This window comes from Neoarius graeffei, chromosome 23 (assembly GCF_027579695.1).
Source record: "Neoarius graeffei isolate fNeoGra1 chromosome 23, fNeoGra1.pri, whole genome shotgun sequence".
NCBI classification, from domain to species: Eukaryota; Metazoa; Chordata; class Actinopteri; order Siluriformes; family Ariidae; genus Neoarius; species Neoarius graeffei.
The window spans coordinates 18,672,027-18,691,643 of record NC_083591.1 but is presented as its reverse complement, the minus strand read 5'-3'; the positions used below and the strand labels follow the sequence as shown (position 1 = coordinate 18,691,643).

General features: G+C 43.9%; 1 protein-coding gene across 1 annotated transcript in view; it reads left to right on the top strand.

Moving 5' to 3' along the window:
* The window catches only part of bud23 (BUD23 rRNA methyltransferase and ribosome maturation factor), a 68,347-nt gene extending 49,886 nt beyond the window's left edge, over nt 1–18,461 (top strand). Inside the window, exon 12 of the mRNA XM_060905882.1 lies at nt 18,100–18,461. Coding sequence (XP_060761865.1) covers nt 18,100–18,154 — 55 coding nt within the window. The 3' untranslated portion in view covers nt 18,155–18,461. The remainder of the gene's footprint in view (nt 1–18,099) is intronic.
* Nucleotides 18,462–19,617: the final 1,156 nt, after the last annotated feature.

Genomic DNA, 19,617 nt, shown 5'->3' with positions numbered 1-19,617 from the left:
TCTTTGTTGGTCTACAGGGAGTGCAGAATTATTAGGCAAGTTGTATTTTTGAGGATTAGTTTTATTATTGAAAAACAACTATGTTCTTGATGAACCCAAAAGACTCATAAATATCAAAGCTGAGTATTTTTGGAAGTTGGAGTAGGGCTTTCTTAGTTTTAGCTATCTTAGGAGGATATCTGTGTGTGCAGGTGACTATAACTGTGCATAATTATTAGGCAACTTAACAAAAAACAAACATATACCCATTTCACTCATTTATTTTCACCAGGGAAACCAATATAACAACTCAACATTCACTAATATACATTGCTGGCATTCAGAAACAAACAAACAAAAAAAAACAAATCAGTGACTAATATAGCCGCCTTTCTTTACAAGGACACTCAAAAGCCTGCCATCCATGGATTCGGTCAGTGTTTTGATCTGTTTGCGATCAACATTGCGTGCAGCAGCAACCACAGCCTCCCAGACACTGTTCAGAGATGTGTACTGTTTTCCCTCCTTGTAGATCTCACATTTGATGAGGGACCACAGGTTTTCTATGGGGTTCAGATCAGGTGAACAAGGAGGCCACGTCATTAATCTTTCTTCCTTTAGACCCTTTCTGGCCAGCCATGCTGTGGAGTACTTGGATGCGTGTGATGGAGCATTGTCCTGCATGAAAATCATGTTTTTCTTGAAGGATGCTGACTTCTTCCTGTACCACTGCTTGAAGAAGGTGTCTTCCAAAAACTGACAATAGGACTGGGAGTTGAGCTTGATGCCATCCTCAACCCGAAAAGGTCCCACAAGCTCATCTTTGATGATACCAGCCCATACCAGTACCCCACCTCCACCTTGCTGGCGTCTGAGTCGGACTGGAGCTTTCTGCCCTTTGCTGATCCAGCCACGAGCCCATCCATCTGGCCCATCAAGACTCACTCTCATTTCATCTGTCCATAAGACCTTAGAAAAATCAGTCTTGTGATACTTCTTGGCCCAGTCTTGACGTTTCATCTTGTGTGTCTTGTTCAGTGGTGGTCGTTTTTCAGCCTTTGTTACCTTGGCCGTGTCCCTGAGTATTGCACACCTTGTGCTTTTTGACACTCCAGTGATGTTGCAGCTCTGAAATATGGCAAAACTGGTGGCGAGTGGCATCTTGGCAGCTTCACGCTTGACTTTCCTCAGTTCACGGGCAGTTAGTTTGCGCCTTTTTTTTTCAACGCGCTTCTTGCGACCCTGTTGACTATTTTGAATGAAGCGCTTGATTGTTCGATGGTCACGCTTCAAAAGCTGGGCAATTTTAAGAGTGCTCCATCCCTTTGCAATATATGTCACTATTTTTGACTTTTCTGAGTCCGTCAAATCCCTCTTCTGACCCATTTTGCCAAAGGAAAGGAAGTTGCCTAATAATTTTGCACACCTGATATAGGGTGTTGATGTCATTAGACCACACCCCTTTTCATTACAGAGATGCACATCACCAGGTATGCTTAATTGGTAGGAGGCTTTCAAGCCTATGCAGCTTGGAGTAGGCCAACATGCATAGAGAGGGTAATGTGGTCAACATACTCATTTGCCTAATAATTCTGCACTCCCTGTATTCTATCTATTCTCTGTCTGTATTCTACATATCTGGTCTGTCTGTTCTATTAGTAATTTCCCTGATGTGGGTGGAGTTCAGAAGTACAGCAGGTGGGAGATAATGTTCACACACGTTTATTGACAGCTTTTCAGCTTCACTCTAGGATGGAGAGAGAGAGAGACACACACACACACACACACACACACACACACAGAGTCGTGTTCTGGTCCCAGGCACTCTTCCCTGCTCTCCTACTTCCTTTTATGCTCCTCCATCACTGCAACAAACATACATACATACACACACACACACACACACACACACACACACACATTAATTGACAACAGGTGTAACGACGTGGCCACTCACCTTCCTCGACCCTGCCCTCCATTCACAAACTGACGCTTGGCCATGCCCCCGCTGCCACATACCCCCACCGCCCGACTCAGGCCGGGGAGGTGTCCAGCCTGTAGTGGACCCACCTGATGGAACAGGAAGTCCTTCACCACCATCTGCACCCCTGACCTGTGGACTACCTTGAATTTAAATGGTTGGAGGGCGAGATACCAACAGGTGATCCGTGCGTTGGCATCCTTCATGTGGTGGAGCCACTGGAGGGGTGCGTGGTCTGTTTTCAACAGGTAGTATCGGAGGTCGAGGATCACCCACTTGATGGCCAGACACTCCTTTTCGATATTGCTGTACTTGCTTTCATGCATCGAGAGCTTGCGGCTAATGTACAGCATGGGATGTTCCTTGCCCTCCACCTTCTAGGACAGAACGTCCCCCTGTCCAATGCGTCCAACTGTAAAACAAAGGGGAGAGAGAAGTCAGGGGGTTGTAAAAGTGGCCCCCCACACAGTGCAGCTTTTACCTTGGACAAAGCCTTTTGGCACTGCTCCATCCACTGGACCGGATCTGGTGCTTCCTTTTTAGTGAGATCAGTCAGCAGACTGGTGACGTCCAAGTAATTGGGTATGAACCTACGATAGTAGCCAGCCAACCCCAGGAACTGTCTCACCCCCTTTTTGGTCTTGGGCCTCAGGCAGGCCTCAACTGCTGCAGTCTTGTTAATTTGGGGACGCACCTGCCCATGACCCAAGTGGAAACCCAGATACCGTACTTCCACCTGCCCATTTTTTTTTTAAGGTGTTCCAGGTGCTGCAGCCAGTCATTGCTAATGATATCGTCGAGGTACGCTGCCATGTAGGCAGCGTGAGAGCGGGGGATCTTGTTCATGAGCTGCTGGAACGTAGCGGGAGCCCCAGATAACCCAAAAGGAAGCATGACAAATTGGTGTAACCCAAACAGTGTGAAAAAGGCTGTTTTCTCTCAGGATAGAGAAGTCAAGGGGATCTGCCAGTATCCCTTTGTTAGATCCAGTGTTGAATAAAAGCAAGCAGCTCCTAACCAATCGAGCAACACATCAATGCATTGGGTATGCGTCAAATTTAGACACTGCATTGACCTTTCTATAATCCACACAGAACTAGACTGACCCGTCAGTCTTGGGAACCAGGACCACCAGGCTGCTCCAGTCATTGTGGGACTCCTTGACTATGCCCATTTTAAGCATGGCCTCGAGTTCATCCCAAACCACCTTTTTTTTTTTTTTTTTTAAACCTCCGGCCCCAGCTCCGCCTTCTGTGGGACTACTGACGCCAATGTCACGGGGACCCCCTTGTTCCAACATTAACAGGTTGAGGTGATAAATTTGCAATGCCCTACCTCTATCTGTTCTCCTCACCTCTTAGTTGACGTCCCAGACTCGCCGTGCGGCCTCGAAAGGCCCTTGCCACTTGGCGATTAATTTGGAGCTCAATGTCAAATCAAATCAAGTTTATTTGTACAGCGCTTTTAACAATAAACATTGTCGCAAAGCAGCTTTACAGAATTTGAACGACTTAAAACATGAGCTAATTTTATCCCTAATCTATCCCCAATGAGCAAGCCTGTGGCGACGGTGGCAAGGAAAAACTCCCTCAGACGACATGAGGAAGAAACCTCGAGAGGAACCAGACTCAAAAGGGAACCCATCCTCATTTGGGCAACAACAGACAGCCTGACTATAATATTAACAGTTTTAACAGGTATAACCCTCAACTGTCCTCATGGGGCCGTCCTTCACAGGAGCGGTGCGATAAAACTCCGACCAGACACAGGGCACCAGGATGGACCAAGCAGGTCCGAGGGGCAGAAGAGGCCAGCATCCCAATCCCAGGATCAACATGCAACCCAGAGGGACAGATGGGGGGGGGGGAAGAGAGAGAGAGAGAGAAAGAAAACACGTTGTTAGGTATGCCCTAAAAATGACAAGTATTAAATCTGTGTGGTAGGCTCGCAGAGACGAGAGTCTTTACATCAGGCATAACACACAATGGCATGTTAATATGGTAAAAAATATATCATGACCTGCTCTGGCTGGATGCTTGATTGGGTGATGGGAGCACACTCCTCAGCAATGATGAGATGCAGATGGGACCCTTAGGCCTGGCCAAGACAATTCAGTTACATTTCACCGGGTCTGGGACATGCGACAGAATGTCTGACGGCCGATTCCCTGCAGGCTACGATAGCCAGTCGAGGTCCCCACTGTCTCCACCAAAAGATTTCCTGTTGACTCCATGTAACTCAGAGGGACAGATTTGGGGTGGGGGGGAGAGAAAGAAAACACAGGTGGTTAGGTATGCCCAATGTCACCTGAATAAGTAGGAACAGTATACATATTGCACCGAGTACAAGCAGGGACTCCGGCAACTAACTATGACAGCATAACTAAAAGGAGAGAGCCAGAAGGTAACACAGGCATGAGGGAGCCCCGGGACATAAAGCAGCCAGCCACTACACCGTCAACAAACTCGAGTGAGCAAGCGAGTGGGGACTGACAGCATCCATACATCCCAGTTTACCAAAACACTCTATGTCTGAGGACCCTCCAGATCTACTCCTTTACCTCATAAACACCATTAACAAAAGGCTTGACTAAACAGATATGTTTTCAGCCTAGACTTAAATGCTGAGACTGTGTCTGATTCCCGAACATTACTTGGAAGGCTGTTCCATAACAGTGGGGCTTTGTAAGAAAAGGCTCTGCCCCCTGATGTAGCCTTCACTATACGAGGTACCAGCAGATAGCCTGCACCTTTTGATCTAAGTAGGCGTGGCGGGTCATAGAGGAGCAGAAGTTCACTCAGGTACTGTGGTGCGAGACCATTTAGTGCTTTAAAGGTCAATAGTAGTATTTTATAATCAATACGAAATTTGATTGGGAGCCAATGCAGTGTGGATAAGACAGGCGTGATGTGGTCATATTTTCTAGTTCTAGTAAGGACTCTTGCTGCGGCATTTTGAACTAACTGGAGCTTGTTTATGCACTTATTGGAACATCCAGACAGTAAGGCATTACAATAATCCAACCTGGAGGTAACGAAAGCATGGACTAGTTTTTCTGCATCATGCAATGACATTAAATTTCTTATCTTTGCAATATTTCTGAGATGAAAGAAAGCTATCCGGGTGATGTTATCAATGTGAGTTTCGAATGAAAGACTGGGGTCAATAATCACTCCGAGGTCTTTTACTGCTGCACGTGAAGAAACAGAAAGGCCATCCAGAGTTACTGTGTAATCAGAAAACTTACTTCTAGCTGTATGTGGTCCTAGCACAAGTACTTCAGTCTTGTCAGAGTTAAGCAGAAGGAAATTTATAAGCATCCAGTGTCTAATGTCCTTAACACATTCCTCAATTTTATTAAGCTGGTGTCTCTCATCAGGTTTTGCAGAGACATACAACTGTGTGTCATCAGCATAACAGTGGAAACTAATACAATGTTTACGAATAATATCGCCCAGAGGTAACATATATAGAGAAAAAAGCAGTGGACCCAAGACAGAACCTTGTGGAACACCAAACTTTACCTCGGTACGTCTAGAAATATCACCATTTATATCAACATACTGATAACGATCAGTTAGATAAGACCTGAGCCAGGAGAGGGCCATTCCCTTAACTCCCACAACATTTTCTAGTCTATCCAGAAGAATGGAATGATCAATGGTATCAAATGCTGCACTAAGGTCAAGCAACACAAGTAGCGAGACACAGCCCTGATCAGACGCCAACAGTAGGTCGTTTACTACTTTAACCAGTGCTGTCTCTGTGCTATGATGAGGTCTAAATCCTGACTGATACATTTCATGGATGTTATTCCTATGTAAATATGAGCATAACTGCTGTGCCACAGCTTTTTCAAGGATCTTGGAGATAAAGGGGAGGTTTGATATTGGCCGATAATTGGACAGCTGACAGGGATCAAGGTCAGGTTTTTTAATCAGGGGTTTGATAACTGCTAGTTTAAAGGATTTGGGTACATAGCCAATCATAAGAGAAGAATTTATTATTTTTAGAAGCGGTTCAATTACTCCAGGCATTATCTGTTTGAATAGATGTGTCGGTAAGGGATCTAGTACGCAAGTTGAGGCTTTTGATGTAGAGATTAATGAAAGTAATTCAGTTTCTTTTAGGGGAGTAAAACATTCTAACTGATGATCTGATACAGTTATATTGTTAACTACAAGGTCACTTTCATTGTCTAACCTTAAATTAGTAGTTTGCATTTTTTGTCGGATATTCTCAATTTTGTCATTAAAAAAATTCATGAAGTCGTTGCTACTACACACTGCAGGTGTGCATGTGTTGATAGTGGACTTATTCCTGGTTAATTTTGCTACAGTATTAAATAGGAATCTAGGATTATTTTTGTTATCTTCTATTAGGGAGGAGAAATATGTTGATCTCGCAGCACTAAGAGCTTTTCTATACTTCAGGAAGCTCTCCTTCCAAGCTAATTTGAACACTACCAATTTTGTTTGACGCCATTTACGTTCCAATTTTCGAGTGGTCTGTTTTAATGTGCGAGTGTCATCATTATACCAGGGTGCTAATTTTTTGTCTCTGACCATTTTCCTTTTTAGAGGAGCTACATTATCTAAAGTATGGCGGAATGTTGACTCTAAGCATTCAGTTGCCTGATCAAGTTCTGCAGGGGCTGACAGTGACCCAATCAAAGTTGACAGCTCTGGGAGATCATTTATAAAGCTCTGTGCAGTAGTTGACGTGAAAGTACGTTTAATACAGTAGCGTGGTGAGGTGCATATATTATTACTCAGACATATTTTGAATGAGATGAGACAATGATCTGAGATAACTTCAGACTGTGGAAGTATGACTATATTGTCTACGTTTAATCTGAATGTTAGTATTAGATCAAGGGTGTGACCACCATTATGGGTCGGTCCTATGACATTCTGCTTAATCCCGACTGAATCTAAGATGGACACAAACGCTGTTTTTAAAGGGTCTTCTGGGTTATCGAAGTGAATATTAAAATCTCTGACAACTAAAGCTTTGTCTAAGGAAATAACCAAATCTGAGATAAAATCTGCAAATTCAGAAAGAAACTCAGAATATGGCCCCGGGGCCTGTAAATAATAAGCAATGGAATTAACTGGGTAGACTTATTTTTCGAGGCTACATACATTTATATGAGTATGAAGAACTTCAAATGTATTAAATTTATAACCAGGTTTGTGTGTTACACCTAGATAATCGTTATAAATAACCGCGACGCCTCCTCCTCTGCCAGTTAGACGAGGCTGGTGTATATAACTGTATCCAGGAGGACTCGCTTCATTTAATGCTATATATTCATTTGGCTTAATCCATGTTTCTGTTAAACACAGTACATTTAACTCCTGATCAGTAATGAGTTCATTAACCATTAGCGCTTTAGATGTAAGAGATCTAATATTTAATAGCCCCACCTTCACATCAAAGGTGCTGGCAGCAGCTGTACAGTCAGTCTGATCTAATTTTATATTGATTAGGTTACTGGAACAAACTCTCTGAAAATTTCTACCTTTTTGTTGAGCTCGGGGAACAGACACAGTCTCGATGTAGTGGGCCCTGAGTGACGACTCTGTGCAGCTAGCAGACAGTCGGTTTAGCCTGTTCGTCTGCTCCCTGGCCTTGGCTCTGGATTGTCAGAAATTAACTAGGCCTGTTCTGAGACTATGACCTATGCTGCAGGAAATGAGAGCAGCACCTTCCCGAGTGGGATGGATACCGTCCCGCCCTAACAGGCCAGCAGTGCCCTCAAAATTAGCCCAATTATCTATAAAGCCCACACTGTTTTCAGAGCACCACCTGGACAGCCAGCAGTTCAGCGACCATAACCTGCTGTAAGCTACATCGCCACGCCACATTGGGATGGGGCCAGAGCATACTACAGCATCGGACATCGCCTTCGCTAATTTAAACACCTCTACAAAGTTACTCTTAGTAACCTCAGACTGATGAAGGCGTATATCATTAGCTCCTGCATGGATAACTATCTTTGAGAACCTGTGCCCTAAAACCCTAGGACCCTAAGATTACCTGCTATGTCCGGCGCCCTGGCTCCCGGTATACACCTGACTAAAGCTGCTGGTGCCCCTAAAGGCTGAGCTAATTTCACGTGCCGTATGATAGAGTCCCCTATAACCAGAGCTCTTTCAGGTTTCTCAGTGGGTGCATCACTAAGGAGAGCAAACCTGTTCGACACGTGACGCGGAGAGGAGTGGTGCTCCCGTGGGCGAGCCTCAGCGGTAGCTTTGGCTCTACGCTTATGCCGCCGAGCCGTCACCCATTCGCCCCGCTGTAAGGGCTCTAATGCCGGAGTTGGGGGATTGCTAACTCCACCTAGGGCGTCCAGACTTTCCCTAACAGAAACTACACTGTTCTCACGCTCACTAACCTGCTCTAAAGCCTGGACACACGCTTCTAGCACTGCAATCTTCTCCGTCAGAGAGCTAACTAATCTGCACTTATCACAAGTAAAGCTAATAGAGCTATCGCTAGTGACAGAGGAAGAATGACTAAACATCCTGCACTCAGCACACTGAACAGGCTGAAGGTGTGCCATGATGAAAAGATTCACGTACCTTAAATGAAGATCTGTTGATATTAAAGCAGATCAGATGGCCTCCGCTTGTGGACTTTACACAGGAGGAGAGAAAAAGAAAGCTTCCGGTCTCGGCGTTCTTCCGAAAAAAGAAAGAGAAAAAAACGGGAAAAAAAAACGGAAAAAGGAAAGCGAAAGTGAAAAGTACAAAAATGAAAGCAATGTGGGCAATAATACGAGCACTTTGTGTGAATTCTCTAAGTGTGAATTCTCTAAGGCGCGTGCCCATCATACAGCCAGATTTGACATTCTTGCACCTGCTGTAAATTCTCCTGGGTTAAGTTCATGAGGGTGTGGAGTTTTCTGTGCAGGTCGAGAACGTACTGAATTTCGTTTTTGCTAGGTGAAGGTCCCTCCTCCTAATTTTCTCATAGCACGTCCAAAATGCCATACAGCTTATGCCCATATAATAACTCAAACGGTGAAAAACTTGTGGAGGCTTGCGGGACCTCTCATACTGCAAATGACAGAGGCTCAAGACATTTATTTCAATTACATGCATCCTTACTTACAAATTTCCGAATTAAGTTTGAGTGTTTTAGATTAAACCGTTCCACTAAGCCATCCATTTGTGGGTGATAGACACTGATGCAGATAGACTTAATTCCCAATAACCCATACACATGGATTAAAGTTTTCCGTCGTGTGACGGATTTCCGTCAACTGAACTCTCCCAAGGCCAAATGTGAGGTCGGTGCTGATCCGAGGAGAATTAAAATGACGGGTGGTTGGGTAGAGATTGGGTTATAACACTGATGTGTTGCAACACCATCAACTATCAGCAGGGTTTATTTAACTTTTTTGTTTTTGAGCCATGCTTTGTGTCGTCCATTTCCTATGTTTGATCATGTTTAAACGTTCGCTGTCTACGGTGCGGCATTAAAAAAACATGCACTGTCAAAATTGGCAAAATACATTCCCATGTGCTTGGCATGCTTGTGTCTGACCATTTCTGTTTTGTATTAAGTTAAATCTTGCCAAAATGACTTAGTTCAAACCTGGACATGTAGAAATAGAGCATGTAAAAAAAACCCGAAAAAATAAACCCTAGAAAGCCCGCTCCTCTGCTTCAGCCAGACTTGAAGACCCGACGGTGCAATGCTTGCAGACTGTCAGAAGTAATTAGACCTAAATTTATAGCTAACAAATCAGCAGACGCCCCACCAATTATTATTTTCGTTAGGCCAATGTGTAAGGTGTGTTAGAACCGTGCCTTATAGCCTACGTTATATCACAATTTAAAGGACGTTTGAGGAGCTGGAGGCTGCGAGCGCAATGATGTTCCGACATGCGCTAAACTTTATTCCCTGAAAATCATACACCAGCGTTCAATGCCCCAAACAGTCAAAATGTCTAGAAGACTACGGTTAAATAATAATCATAGCTTACTAAGTTAAATTACGTCAAAACATCTGTTTCTGGCCTATGAAATGATGGAGGAAAATGAGAATGAACGCAAAGTAGATAGCAGCCAACTTAACGCGATCTTTTAGGTAACTTAACACTCATGTTGGCCACAATATTTCTCTTAATAAAATCTTGAATTGTTTTTGAAGTCGTATTCAACACAAAATAAGGTCAAATTATAATTTTAATTTAAGCGAAGATCCAAACTTTTTTCTATATTGACGTCGAGCATAGAGGAGCATGTCATTCTGCTTTCGGTTTCGGCAGCATGGATGCGCTTTACATGAAAGAAGGCACTGATGTGTCTGCCATCGATAAAGGTGTAAAAAAACAAGTGGAGGTGGGCTTGGCTGTACGAAATAGGTGAAAACGGAAAGCCATTTAGTTCATGGTGCAAAAAACTAAACATTCCAGGCGCTTGCATTTGTGTGGTTTGCCACAAAAAAATAATATATGGAAGCAATAGAAAGAAAGTGCAATAAATTGAATATATTAATCCATTAATTAATTGATAAAAGTTATCAGTTCTAAGTTAACCATTCTCAGAATTTCATCGAAATCCACCCATAACCCCCCCTGTAGAATTTCATCGAAATCCACCCATAACCCCCCCCCCCCCCGTAGAATTTCATCGAAATCCACCCATAACCCCCCCACCCCCTCTAAATTTTCAGTCAAATAATTTTTTTTTGCTTTAATCCATGCATACAGTTTGCGCAGTGTGCTTAACAAATGTAGTGCCTTGGTCTGTCAGGATTTCTTTCAGAATCCCGACCCGGGAGATAATACGGAAGAGCGCTTCTGCAATACTGCATGCTGAGATATTGTGAAGAGGCACCACTTCCGGATATCGCGTTGCATAGTCCACCAGATATCTCTGTGCTAACCGATCTAATGGCCCACCAAGATCCATACCACTTCTCTCAAAAGGGGTCTTGATTAGAGGGAGAGGGTGCAAAGGCACTTTGAGTGGCCGCAGGATTTACTAATTGGCATTCGTGGCACACTGCACACCACACGCCACTGACGGACATCCCCCCGAATCCCTGGCCAGTAGAATCGGGCCATTATTCGGCCTAGTGTTTTATCCTGCCTCAAGTGTCTGGCCATGGGATTAAAGTGAGCCGTATGGAATACGAGTTCTCTACAGCTCTTTGGGATTAACAACTGGGTTATCTGTTCACCGGTTTGAGTGTCCTGCGTCACTTGGTACCACCTATCCTTAATAATGGCGAAATATAGGAAGGCTGGTGTTGCATTTGGCTGGAGAGTTTGCCCATCAATTACTCTCACTTGTTCAAACGCATGACGCAGAGTCTCGTCTTGCAACTGCTCTAATGGGAAATCCTCAAGGGAATCCCTGCTCCTCGTATCGCCCTGATGCGATGCTGACTTAGACTGCTCTGTGACTGCTTCCCCAGTCAGTGCCACACTGGGATCTTCCCATGATGTACTAATGCAGGACCCACCTCTTACTATGTGTTCCATCAGTTCTTTAAACCCTGGCCAATCAGTCCCCAAAATCAGCGAGTGGGTGAGGCGAGGATTAACTGCTGCCTTTATTCTATACTTTTCTCCCCGAAATAGAATGTGGACGGACACTAAGGGGTAGTTGTGAACATCCCTGTACACACAGCACCTTCACCACTTGTCCTCTCCCCAATGCCTCACCTTGCACCAGGCTTTGGTGGATTGAGGTCTGGTTACAGCCGGAATCCACCAAGGCATGATACGCATCCCCTTGATCGAGGGCGGTCTCTGGCGTGTCGGGGATCCAGACCACTGCTCCCACCTCCATCGCGGAACATTGACTCCGAAGATGTCCCGGCTCCCCACAGCACCTGTGCACCAATCCAGGGTCTTCCTCTGCACCAGTGTTCTGGGCGTCACTCACCTGAGGGGGGAGACGAGACGACACAGATGGGGAAAACGGGAGGATACCACGGGTGCATCGGGCTGGCTGAGGGGGGAGCTGGCCCATGCCTCCACGGGGAAGGAAAGAAGAGAGGGAGGGGGGAAGGAGAGAAAAAAGAAGAGGCGACACATCCTCCTGCTGTTGGAACCGCCGCCAGGTGGTCCTCCACCAGTTTGATGGCTTGTTCCAACGAGGCCGGGCGATGACACTGGACCCACACCACTGTTTCTCCCAGAAGTCGCACAATGAACTGCTCCAGTGTCACCAAGTCGATGATTCCCTCGGCATCGCTGTCATCCACCCTCAGCCACCGCTGGCAGGCGTCCCGGAGCTGTTGGCCAAATGCGAACGGCCGGCCAACCTCCTCCAACTTCAGCATCCGGAAGCACTGATGCTGTTGTTCCGGGGAGCGGCCGACATGCTGTAGGATAGCTCACTTCAAGTCGGCGTATATGAGCCGGCTGTTGGTGGGGAGCTGCAGTTTGTCAAGCTGCGCCTCGCCAGTCAACAGCGGAAGTAGGCGCGCTGCTCGACCAGCCACCCTCATGCTTCGGCTGCTTGCTCGAAGAGCGCTAGGAAGGCTTCCGGATCGTCATGCGGGCTGATCTTCGTTAGGGTGAGGTGGGGAGGGTCCGCTGCGGTGGTGCCGACGTGAGCAGGTGCTCAGGGATGAGAGTTTTCCGCTTTTTGGCGGAATTCCGCTTTTTTTCAGTCAAACTGGACCTTTTTTTATATTGTTGCAAATCCATTGAGAAAATTATAGGGGGGTAGGGTAGGGTCTGCGTTGTGCTGTTTTGTCATTGCCACGGGGCAAGGGAGACCTCTAGTGGTCATATTTTTCCATAGCAATGCAGTTATCTATTGCTTTTTGTGCCTTTGGTGTTGCCGTACTCAGATGTATTCAGTTATTTACGTTACTCAGAAGCTGAACGGCCAATGGTTTTGTGATCTGTGTTTATGGCCAGAAAGCATTTGCCTGTAAGTAATTTGTTAATCTGCCTCTCAATAAGAAGAAATTATCTGACATGAATCTTCCTACATAAGCGAGAATATTTTTTTACAGTTAATGTATCAAATGGTACCCGTTAAGGCCTCTGCATGCTCTTGCGACAAGGCTTTCGCAGATAGCTTTTCGCAGACAGTTGTAATTTATCGTTGAGCGGGGAGTAATAGGCGTGCGCGATGTTATTCACCGCCACAACACAAGGGGGCGCGAAATCGCTAGGAGTAGTTGGTGGGTGTGGTTAGTGGAGTGTTTATCCTCCGGTTACTTATAATGACTAGAACTGGAGTCGTATAGCTGTACGTACTTCCTCACTTCCTCGATCAACCGCTCTTCGTGCTGCCCCATCTTCGCTCGTGTTTTTAAAAATGGCGGTCGTGAAAACAAAACAAACTGGGAAAGTAGGGAAGCGGAAGTGCGTGTACAGCGGATGTAGAGTGGACCAATCAGAGCCCTCTTGTCTGCGAGGCTGTCTGCGAGGCTTCTGCGGTGGTCACAATTTTTGGGAGGTGCGCGCAGAGCGTCTGCGAAGGGGGGGGGCTACGCAGACACTATCTGTGACGCCGTCTGCGAGGACTGGGTTGTCAGCATAAATTGGCCTTTAGCTTCTAAATGACGTTTCCCATAGATGTTAGCCTTAAGCTAACTGCTCATCTTTCATTTGTCCTGTACGTAGCCTACTCTTTCTTGTGTTGTGTGATTATAATCCAAACATAGCTTAATCCAGATACACTTTGCATGTCTTGTATGTCAGTTTTACAGATAAATCTTCAGTAAATTCTTCATAAATCCACCAACGGACTCTGAAAGTTTATTGAAGAAGTTGTTAGCTATCTGCGTAGCTCGTTGCCACACAACCAGGGAAGCACACGCACGAGCGGGGCAGAATAATCGTACTTTCTCGTAAGATGTTAGTTTGCCGTTAGTTTGTATTTGATGTATAACCAATGTCTCATGTGTTGTGATTGGCCCCTGTATCGGCATTTGCTGAATGACAACCAATCCGTATTCACCTTCTTAAACCACCTTCCCGCGCTACATGATTGGTTCTTTGCACGTGTGGAGTACTGCAGCAATACTCGTGTATGCAGTTTTGTATCAATCAAAATGCCGAATGTTATTGAGACTCGTGACGAAGCTAAAGTGCGTGAGATAGATGCGTATCTGGAAAAACAAGTTTCGATGGAAGCATACAAAGTAAGAGAAAGGCCAAGGAGGAGTTAGACAGGGAGCAAAAGAAAGCAAGGCTGGAGCATATGAAAAATCAAGAGGAGTTGGCTAAAAAGAGGGAGAGGACGAACAAGCTTTTAGCTCTTGCTAAAAAGCTCAAAATAAAGAAGAAATAAATTTTCTGCACCATGAAACTGTAAATAGTTGTATATATTGTAAATAGACAAACACTTTATAGAACCAAAGGAAAAATGTATTCATAAATCATATAAACAGTTTGGGACTTGTACACGTATGAGGTAAGAATCTACAGCGTCTATCAAATTTGCACATTTTATATAAATACTAGTGATAAACCATTATTTAATATAGCAGTGAATGTGTTACCTTAGTTTGGATTTAGAGCAGCAAATTTGAAGTATCATGTTGGTGCTCACCTGGAATGTATATGCAAAATTTATCACAAAAGGCCTATGTCAATGTTTCCTTTACATAGGTGTAGTTGATCTTTATCAAATGAAAGTTTAAGTAATGTATGTACTTGAGAGTTCTACTTTTGTATAAGTGTCAATTTTGTAAGCAAACCGGGTATGGTATTTCAACAACATTTGTAAAATTTTGATGACAAAATAAATGGTTTTTAGGGTAAAAAATCTCTAAAATCCATGCGCTCCCGGGGGCTTCGCCCCCTGGGCCCCCACTGGGGCTTCGCCCCTGGACCCCACTGGGGGCCTATGGCCCCCAGACCCCCGGTTACTTTTTCAGATTTTTTCATCACAAGCCACTCTCATCCCTGGGTGCTGGAATGCCTGGTGAGCTTCCTGCTGGGCCAGCACTAATAGACGGGTACCAAAATTCAAAAAAGTGCTTATTTAAGGAGTTAAAGGCATTTTTGAGACAAAGTCGGCAAACAGTCTTATTTTGTCAATTTGGGTATGCCGAATTCAAATCTGCAATATGCCGAGCTCTATCTGACCTCTGTTGACCTCTAGAGGTCATTGAACTTTGGGCCTGTAAATGTCTCAGCTGAACCCAGTTTCTCAGCTTTCTAAGGAATGAAATGTACTAAAATTATTAATGAAGTTAGCAAATGGCCTTGTTTGTTAAATGTTTGGGTGCTGAATTCATTTTTCATTTGTAAAACGACATATGACCTCTGATAACCTCAAGGTCATTAAACTTGGCCTATAGGCCTATGCATTTAACGGCATTTTTAAACTGACTTTACTCCCCCAAAAGGAATATGAACAGACAAAAAACAAATAGAAAGGAAGAAATAAAACATTAAATGCCAGTCCATGTACATGTGACTTACTTTTCACAATGAGAATGCCTAGGCGATCACCTTACATAACATTGCATTACATTTAGCGGTTATTGTTTATACAAAGCTACTGAAAAAAGGACCGATTCAGCAGCATACAAAATGTGGGGGCATAATCAGGGTTAGTATATATGAGAGTTTTTTTCTTTGTTGTTTGTTTTTTGTAAAGGCTTTACCCCGTTTAAAACAAAACAAAAAACAAACAACAAAGAAAAAAAACTCTCATATATACTAACCCTGATTAACCTGTATGCCCCCACATTTTGTATGCTGCTGAATCTGTCCTTTTTTCAGTAGCTTTGTATATAACCGCTAAATGTAATAACCGCTAAATGTAATGCAATGTTATGTAAGGTGATCGCCTAGGCATTCTCATTGTGAAAAGTAAGTCACATGTACATGGACTGGCATTTAATGTTGTATTTGTTCCTTTCTATTTGTTTTTTGTCTGTTCATATTCTTTTTGGGGGAGTAAAGTCAGTTTAAAAATGCCGTTAAATGCATAGGCCTATGGAGCACTTGCATGTGACGTCACAGCCGATCCAGATTGTGACAGACGCCATCTTGTCGGTCAAACGCCATATTTCCGCCTTCTACTTCTAGTTCTACTTCTGCTTCTACCTTTTCTTCTGGAAAACCCTACTATATACAATTCTACTACAAAGGCTGCGGCTACAAGCTCTCCCTACCTGTGCACGTTTTTTGTGTGTATTTTTGCGTGTTGTTCGTCTGTACCGGACTTCAATATCCACTACAACTGTATGGACTTACTGGACATTGGTTTCCAGCAGAAAATGACGGTTTGTAGCGATTTCCATCGCATACACAACATTCCGGACGAGATAGCGAGACCAGCGGGGTTGCCATGGATTGTTATCGGAAGCAAAGCGAAGGAGGTAGCGCCGGGAGCGGAAGCAAAAGCGAAGCTGCAGGCAGAGCCGGCCTGTTGACTAAGCTCAGAAAACAGCCACTCAAATCTCCACTGCCAAGCCTCTATCAATCCAACGCCGGATCCATGGTAAACAAGACGGACGATTTGGAATTACAGCTGGAATTACCTTATTCTATTCTATAATCGGCTGGTCAGTGCTATACTCAATAAGTATTGAGTATAGCACTGACCAGCTGATTATAGAATAGAAAATAATCCTCATTGGACGGGTAAGTCACTTAAGTAAGTGACTTACCCGTCCAATGAGGATTATTTTCTTGTTTACAAGATGCTACATCTGAGTCGCTGACAAATCCTGAATTTCTGTAAAGATAACTGTCCAGAGATTTATAAGCAGGCAGTGCTTCACCACTGAACAGCAAGGGAAAGTTAATGAGGTAATTATACACGTCTGGGTATTCCGCTGGCAGTTCAATATCCACTGACACGGTTGTGAAAACTCCATCTGGTAAGCCATAAGGGTCACTAATCTGTAGATCGTTTATTTTAGACATATATCTAGTTATCTGTTCATTAGAAAAATGAGCCGTGTAGTCTATCGGTTGAAATTGATCCATTCTGTACACGAGTGCAGCAGTATTCAGCTGTGTTTTTTACCGACAAGATGGCGGCTGTGTACTTTCCGGTCACGTGACTGCAAGATCTCTATAGGCCAAGTTTAATGACCTTGAGGTTATCAGAGGTCATATGTCGTTTTACAAATGAAAAATGAATTCAGCACCCAAACATTTAACAAACAAGGCCATTTGCTAACTTCATTAATCATTTTAGTACATTTCATTCCTTAGAAAGCTGAGAAACTGGGTTCAGCTGAGACGTTTACAGGCCCAAAGTTCAATGACCTCTAGAGGTCAACAGAGGTCAGATAGAGCTCGGCATATTGCAGATTTGAATTCGGCACACCCAAATTGACAAAATAAGACTGTTTGCTGACTTTGTCTCAAAAATGCCTTTGGCTGTCACAATTCTGGATTTTGGTACCAGTCTATAAGGCTTCGAAGCATTGTTCCTGCTCCTTCCGGAGGGCGGTAAGTGCTTGATGCTGGTTCTGCTGAGCGGTAACGAGGGCATGGATGAGGTCCTTAAATGCTGAGGACTCCATGGGTTGGCTCCCTTCGGTACTCCCAGGTTTCGGCACCACTGTAATAATTTCCCTGATGTGGGTGGAGTACAGAAGTACGGCAGGCAGGAGATAATGTTCACACATGTTTATTGACAGCTTTTTCATCTTCACTTTAGGCCATGCATGTACATAGGATCGTGTTCTGGTCCCAGCCGCTCTTCTCTGCTCTCCTACTCCCTTTTATGCTCCCCTATCACTGCAACAAACACACACATTAATTGACTACAGGTGTAATGACTTGGCCACTCACCTTCCCTGCCCCTGCCCTCCATTCACAAACTGACACTTGGCCACGCCCCTGCTGCCACACTATTCTGTCTGTTCTATCTTTTCTGTCTGTCTGTTCTATCGATCTATTCTATCTGTTCTATATGTTCTATTGATTAACTCCAGATCTGACAGCGATCATCAAAACAAATCCCTCCAGACACCTGTAGAGCTCCATGATTCCTTAAAGTAGTTCAGGTGGCTCCATGTGGCCCCTCACCTTTTGACATCTGACAATGTTATTTTTTTCTCCCTTTTAATTTGTCACCACTGTCTTAATTAAACTCCTAAGCCTACTCTAAAATAAATGGTTCAGGTAGTGCTCCTCATGCCTGTTTCTCAATCTGTTAATATTAATTATCTTGTTTCAGGGAGGTGAGGGCAGATACGAAATACACAGGCCGCAACCGGAGGCCTCGCTTCTGAAGACTGTCACGATGGATGGACTGCCTCAGGCTTCGTCTTTGTCTCTTCACATGGATTTTATGAACTAAATAAGATGGCCGCTTCCGTGGATTTGAGCATTGTGGAACTTTTCTCTTTTCTGAACAGACAGACATGTATGATGAAATATGACTGAAGTGAATGGGAGAAATGACTGCTATGGTTTTAGACAGCAAAATATTTCTTACTCATTTTGAAGGTGTGAAACTCTGTTTTTACATAAAAATAGCCTTCTTCGCTTGTGTATTAGGATGTTGCCAGACCATTAAAAGGATCATTCAAGGCAAAATGCTTAATGAATGGTAATGATTTCTGGCTAGTGTCAGCATGTGTGTAGCAGTTCTGAGTGAGTGGCACTGTTTTATGATTTGTCTTTTTTCCTCGTTTATTCTGCAAAGAGAACTGTTTGTGTTATTCCTTTACAAATAGATCCCTATTTGATCCTGAGCTTGGGTTTCTGTTTACCCCATGCCCTCATGAGTCTCCTTTTGGGTTCTTTGTTTTTTTCTCATCTCCCCAAGCCACTGATACGTGGACTGGTGACACAAAATTGACCCTGAGACTTTAAGTGCATGGGTGCATGGTGTCCTGTGATGGACTGGTGCCCCATTCAGGGTGTATTCCCAGGATAGGCTCCAGATCCAAGAAAAATCCTCAGGCAACTGAAGACAGACGAATGAATGGTTGGATTAAAGAGTGTTACTCGTGGCGTCCAGCAGAGGGCGCGCTCAACACGCAGCAAATCACAGTACTCTTGTACTGAACAATAGTTTAAATCAAAATTATATCACTTAGTGGTAATTAGCATAATAATGGTGGTTTATTTTTTTTAAATACTGTTTTGGCTTTGAATGTAGTTTTCATCTGCACTTTGAAAAAAATTCTTGAAAGATCTATTTCGTTTACTTTTTTAAAAAATGGATAGATAATTTATTTAAAATAAGATTACTTGGGTGATATTTGGATTATAATAAACCAATAAATTATTTTATTTAATTTTTTTGAAGATATATTGGGATTATTTATAATCAATTTTAAAAAATTATACAAGATATCTTAATTATTAAATTATTCATTAGACATAAGTTTATATTTGAATTATTAATAATTAAAAATCAATCTTAATGCAATTAGCATAGAAGGTGATTCTTACGACGGCGCGCGCTTACGGTGTCATTCACAACAACCTCATCCATGAATCTAAACATCAAACAGTCCTGCGGCTGATGACGTATGAAAAAGTGCTGGGCGTGTCCCAACAGGCCATATTGTCGTCACGTGACCTCACTAAATAACACACCAAAAATAATGTGCCACCTGTACGGCATGCGCTGTTAGTACTGTCAGTCCCACCTTCCTCCAGGACCAGAGCTGAAACCAGAGAGGGGGAGGGAAATCACGCGCTCCCGTCACGCGAGAGATGCGCGCGCCACCTAGCACGCTCC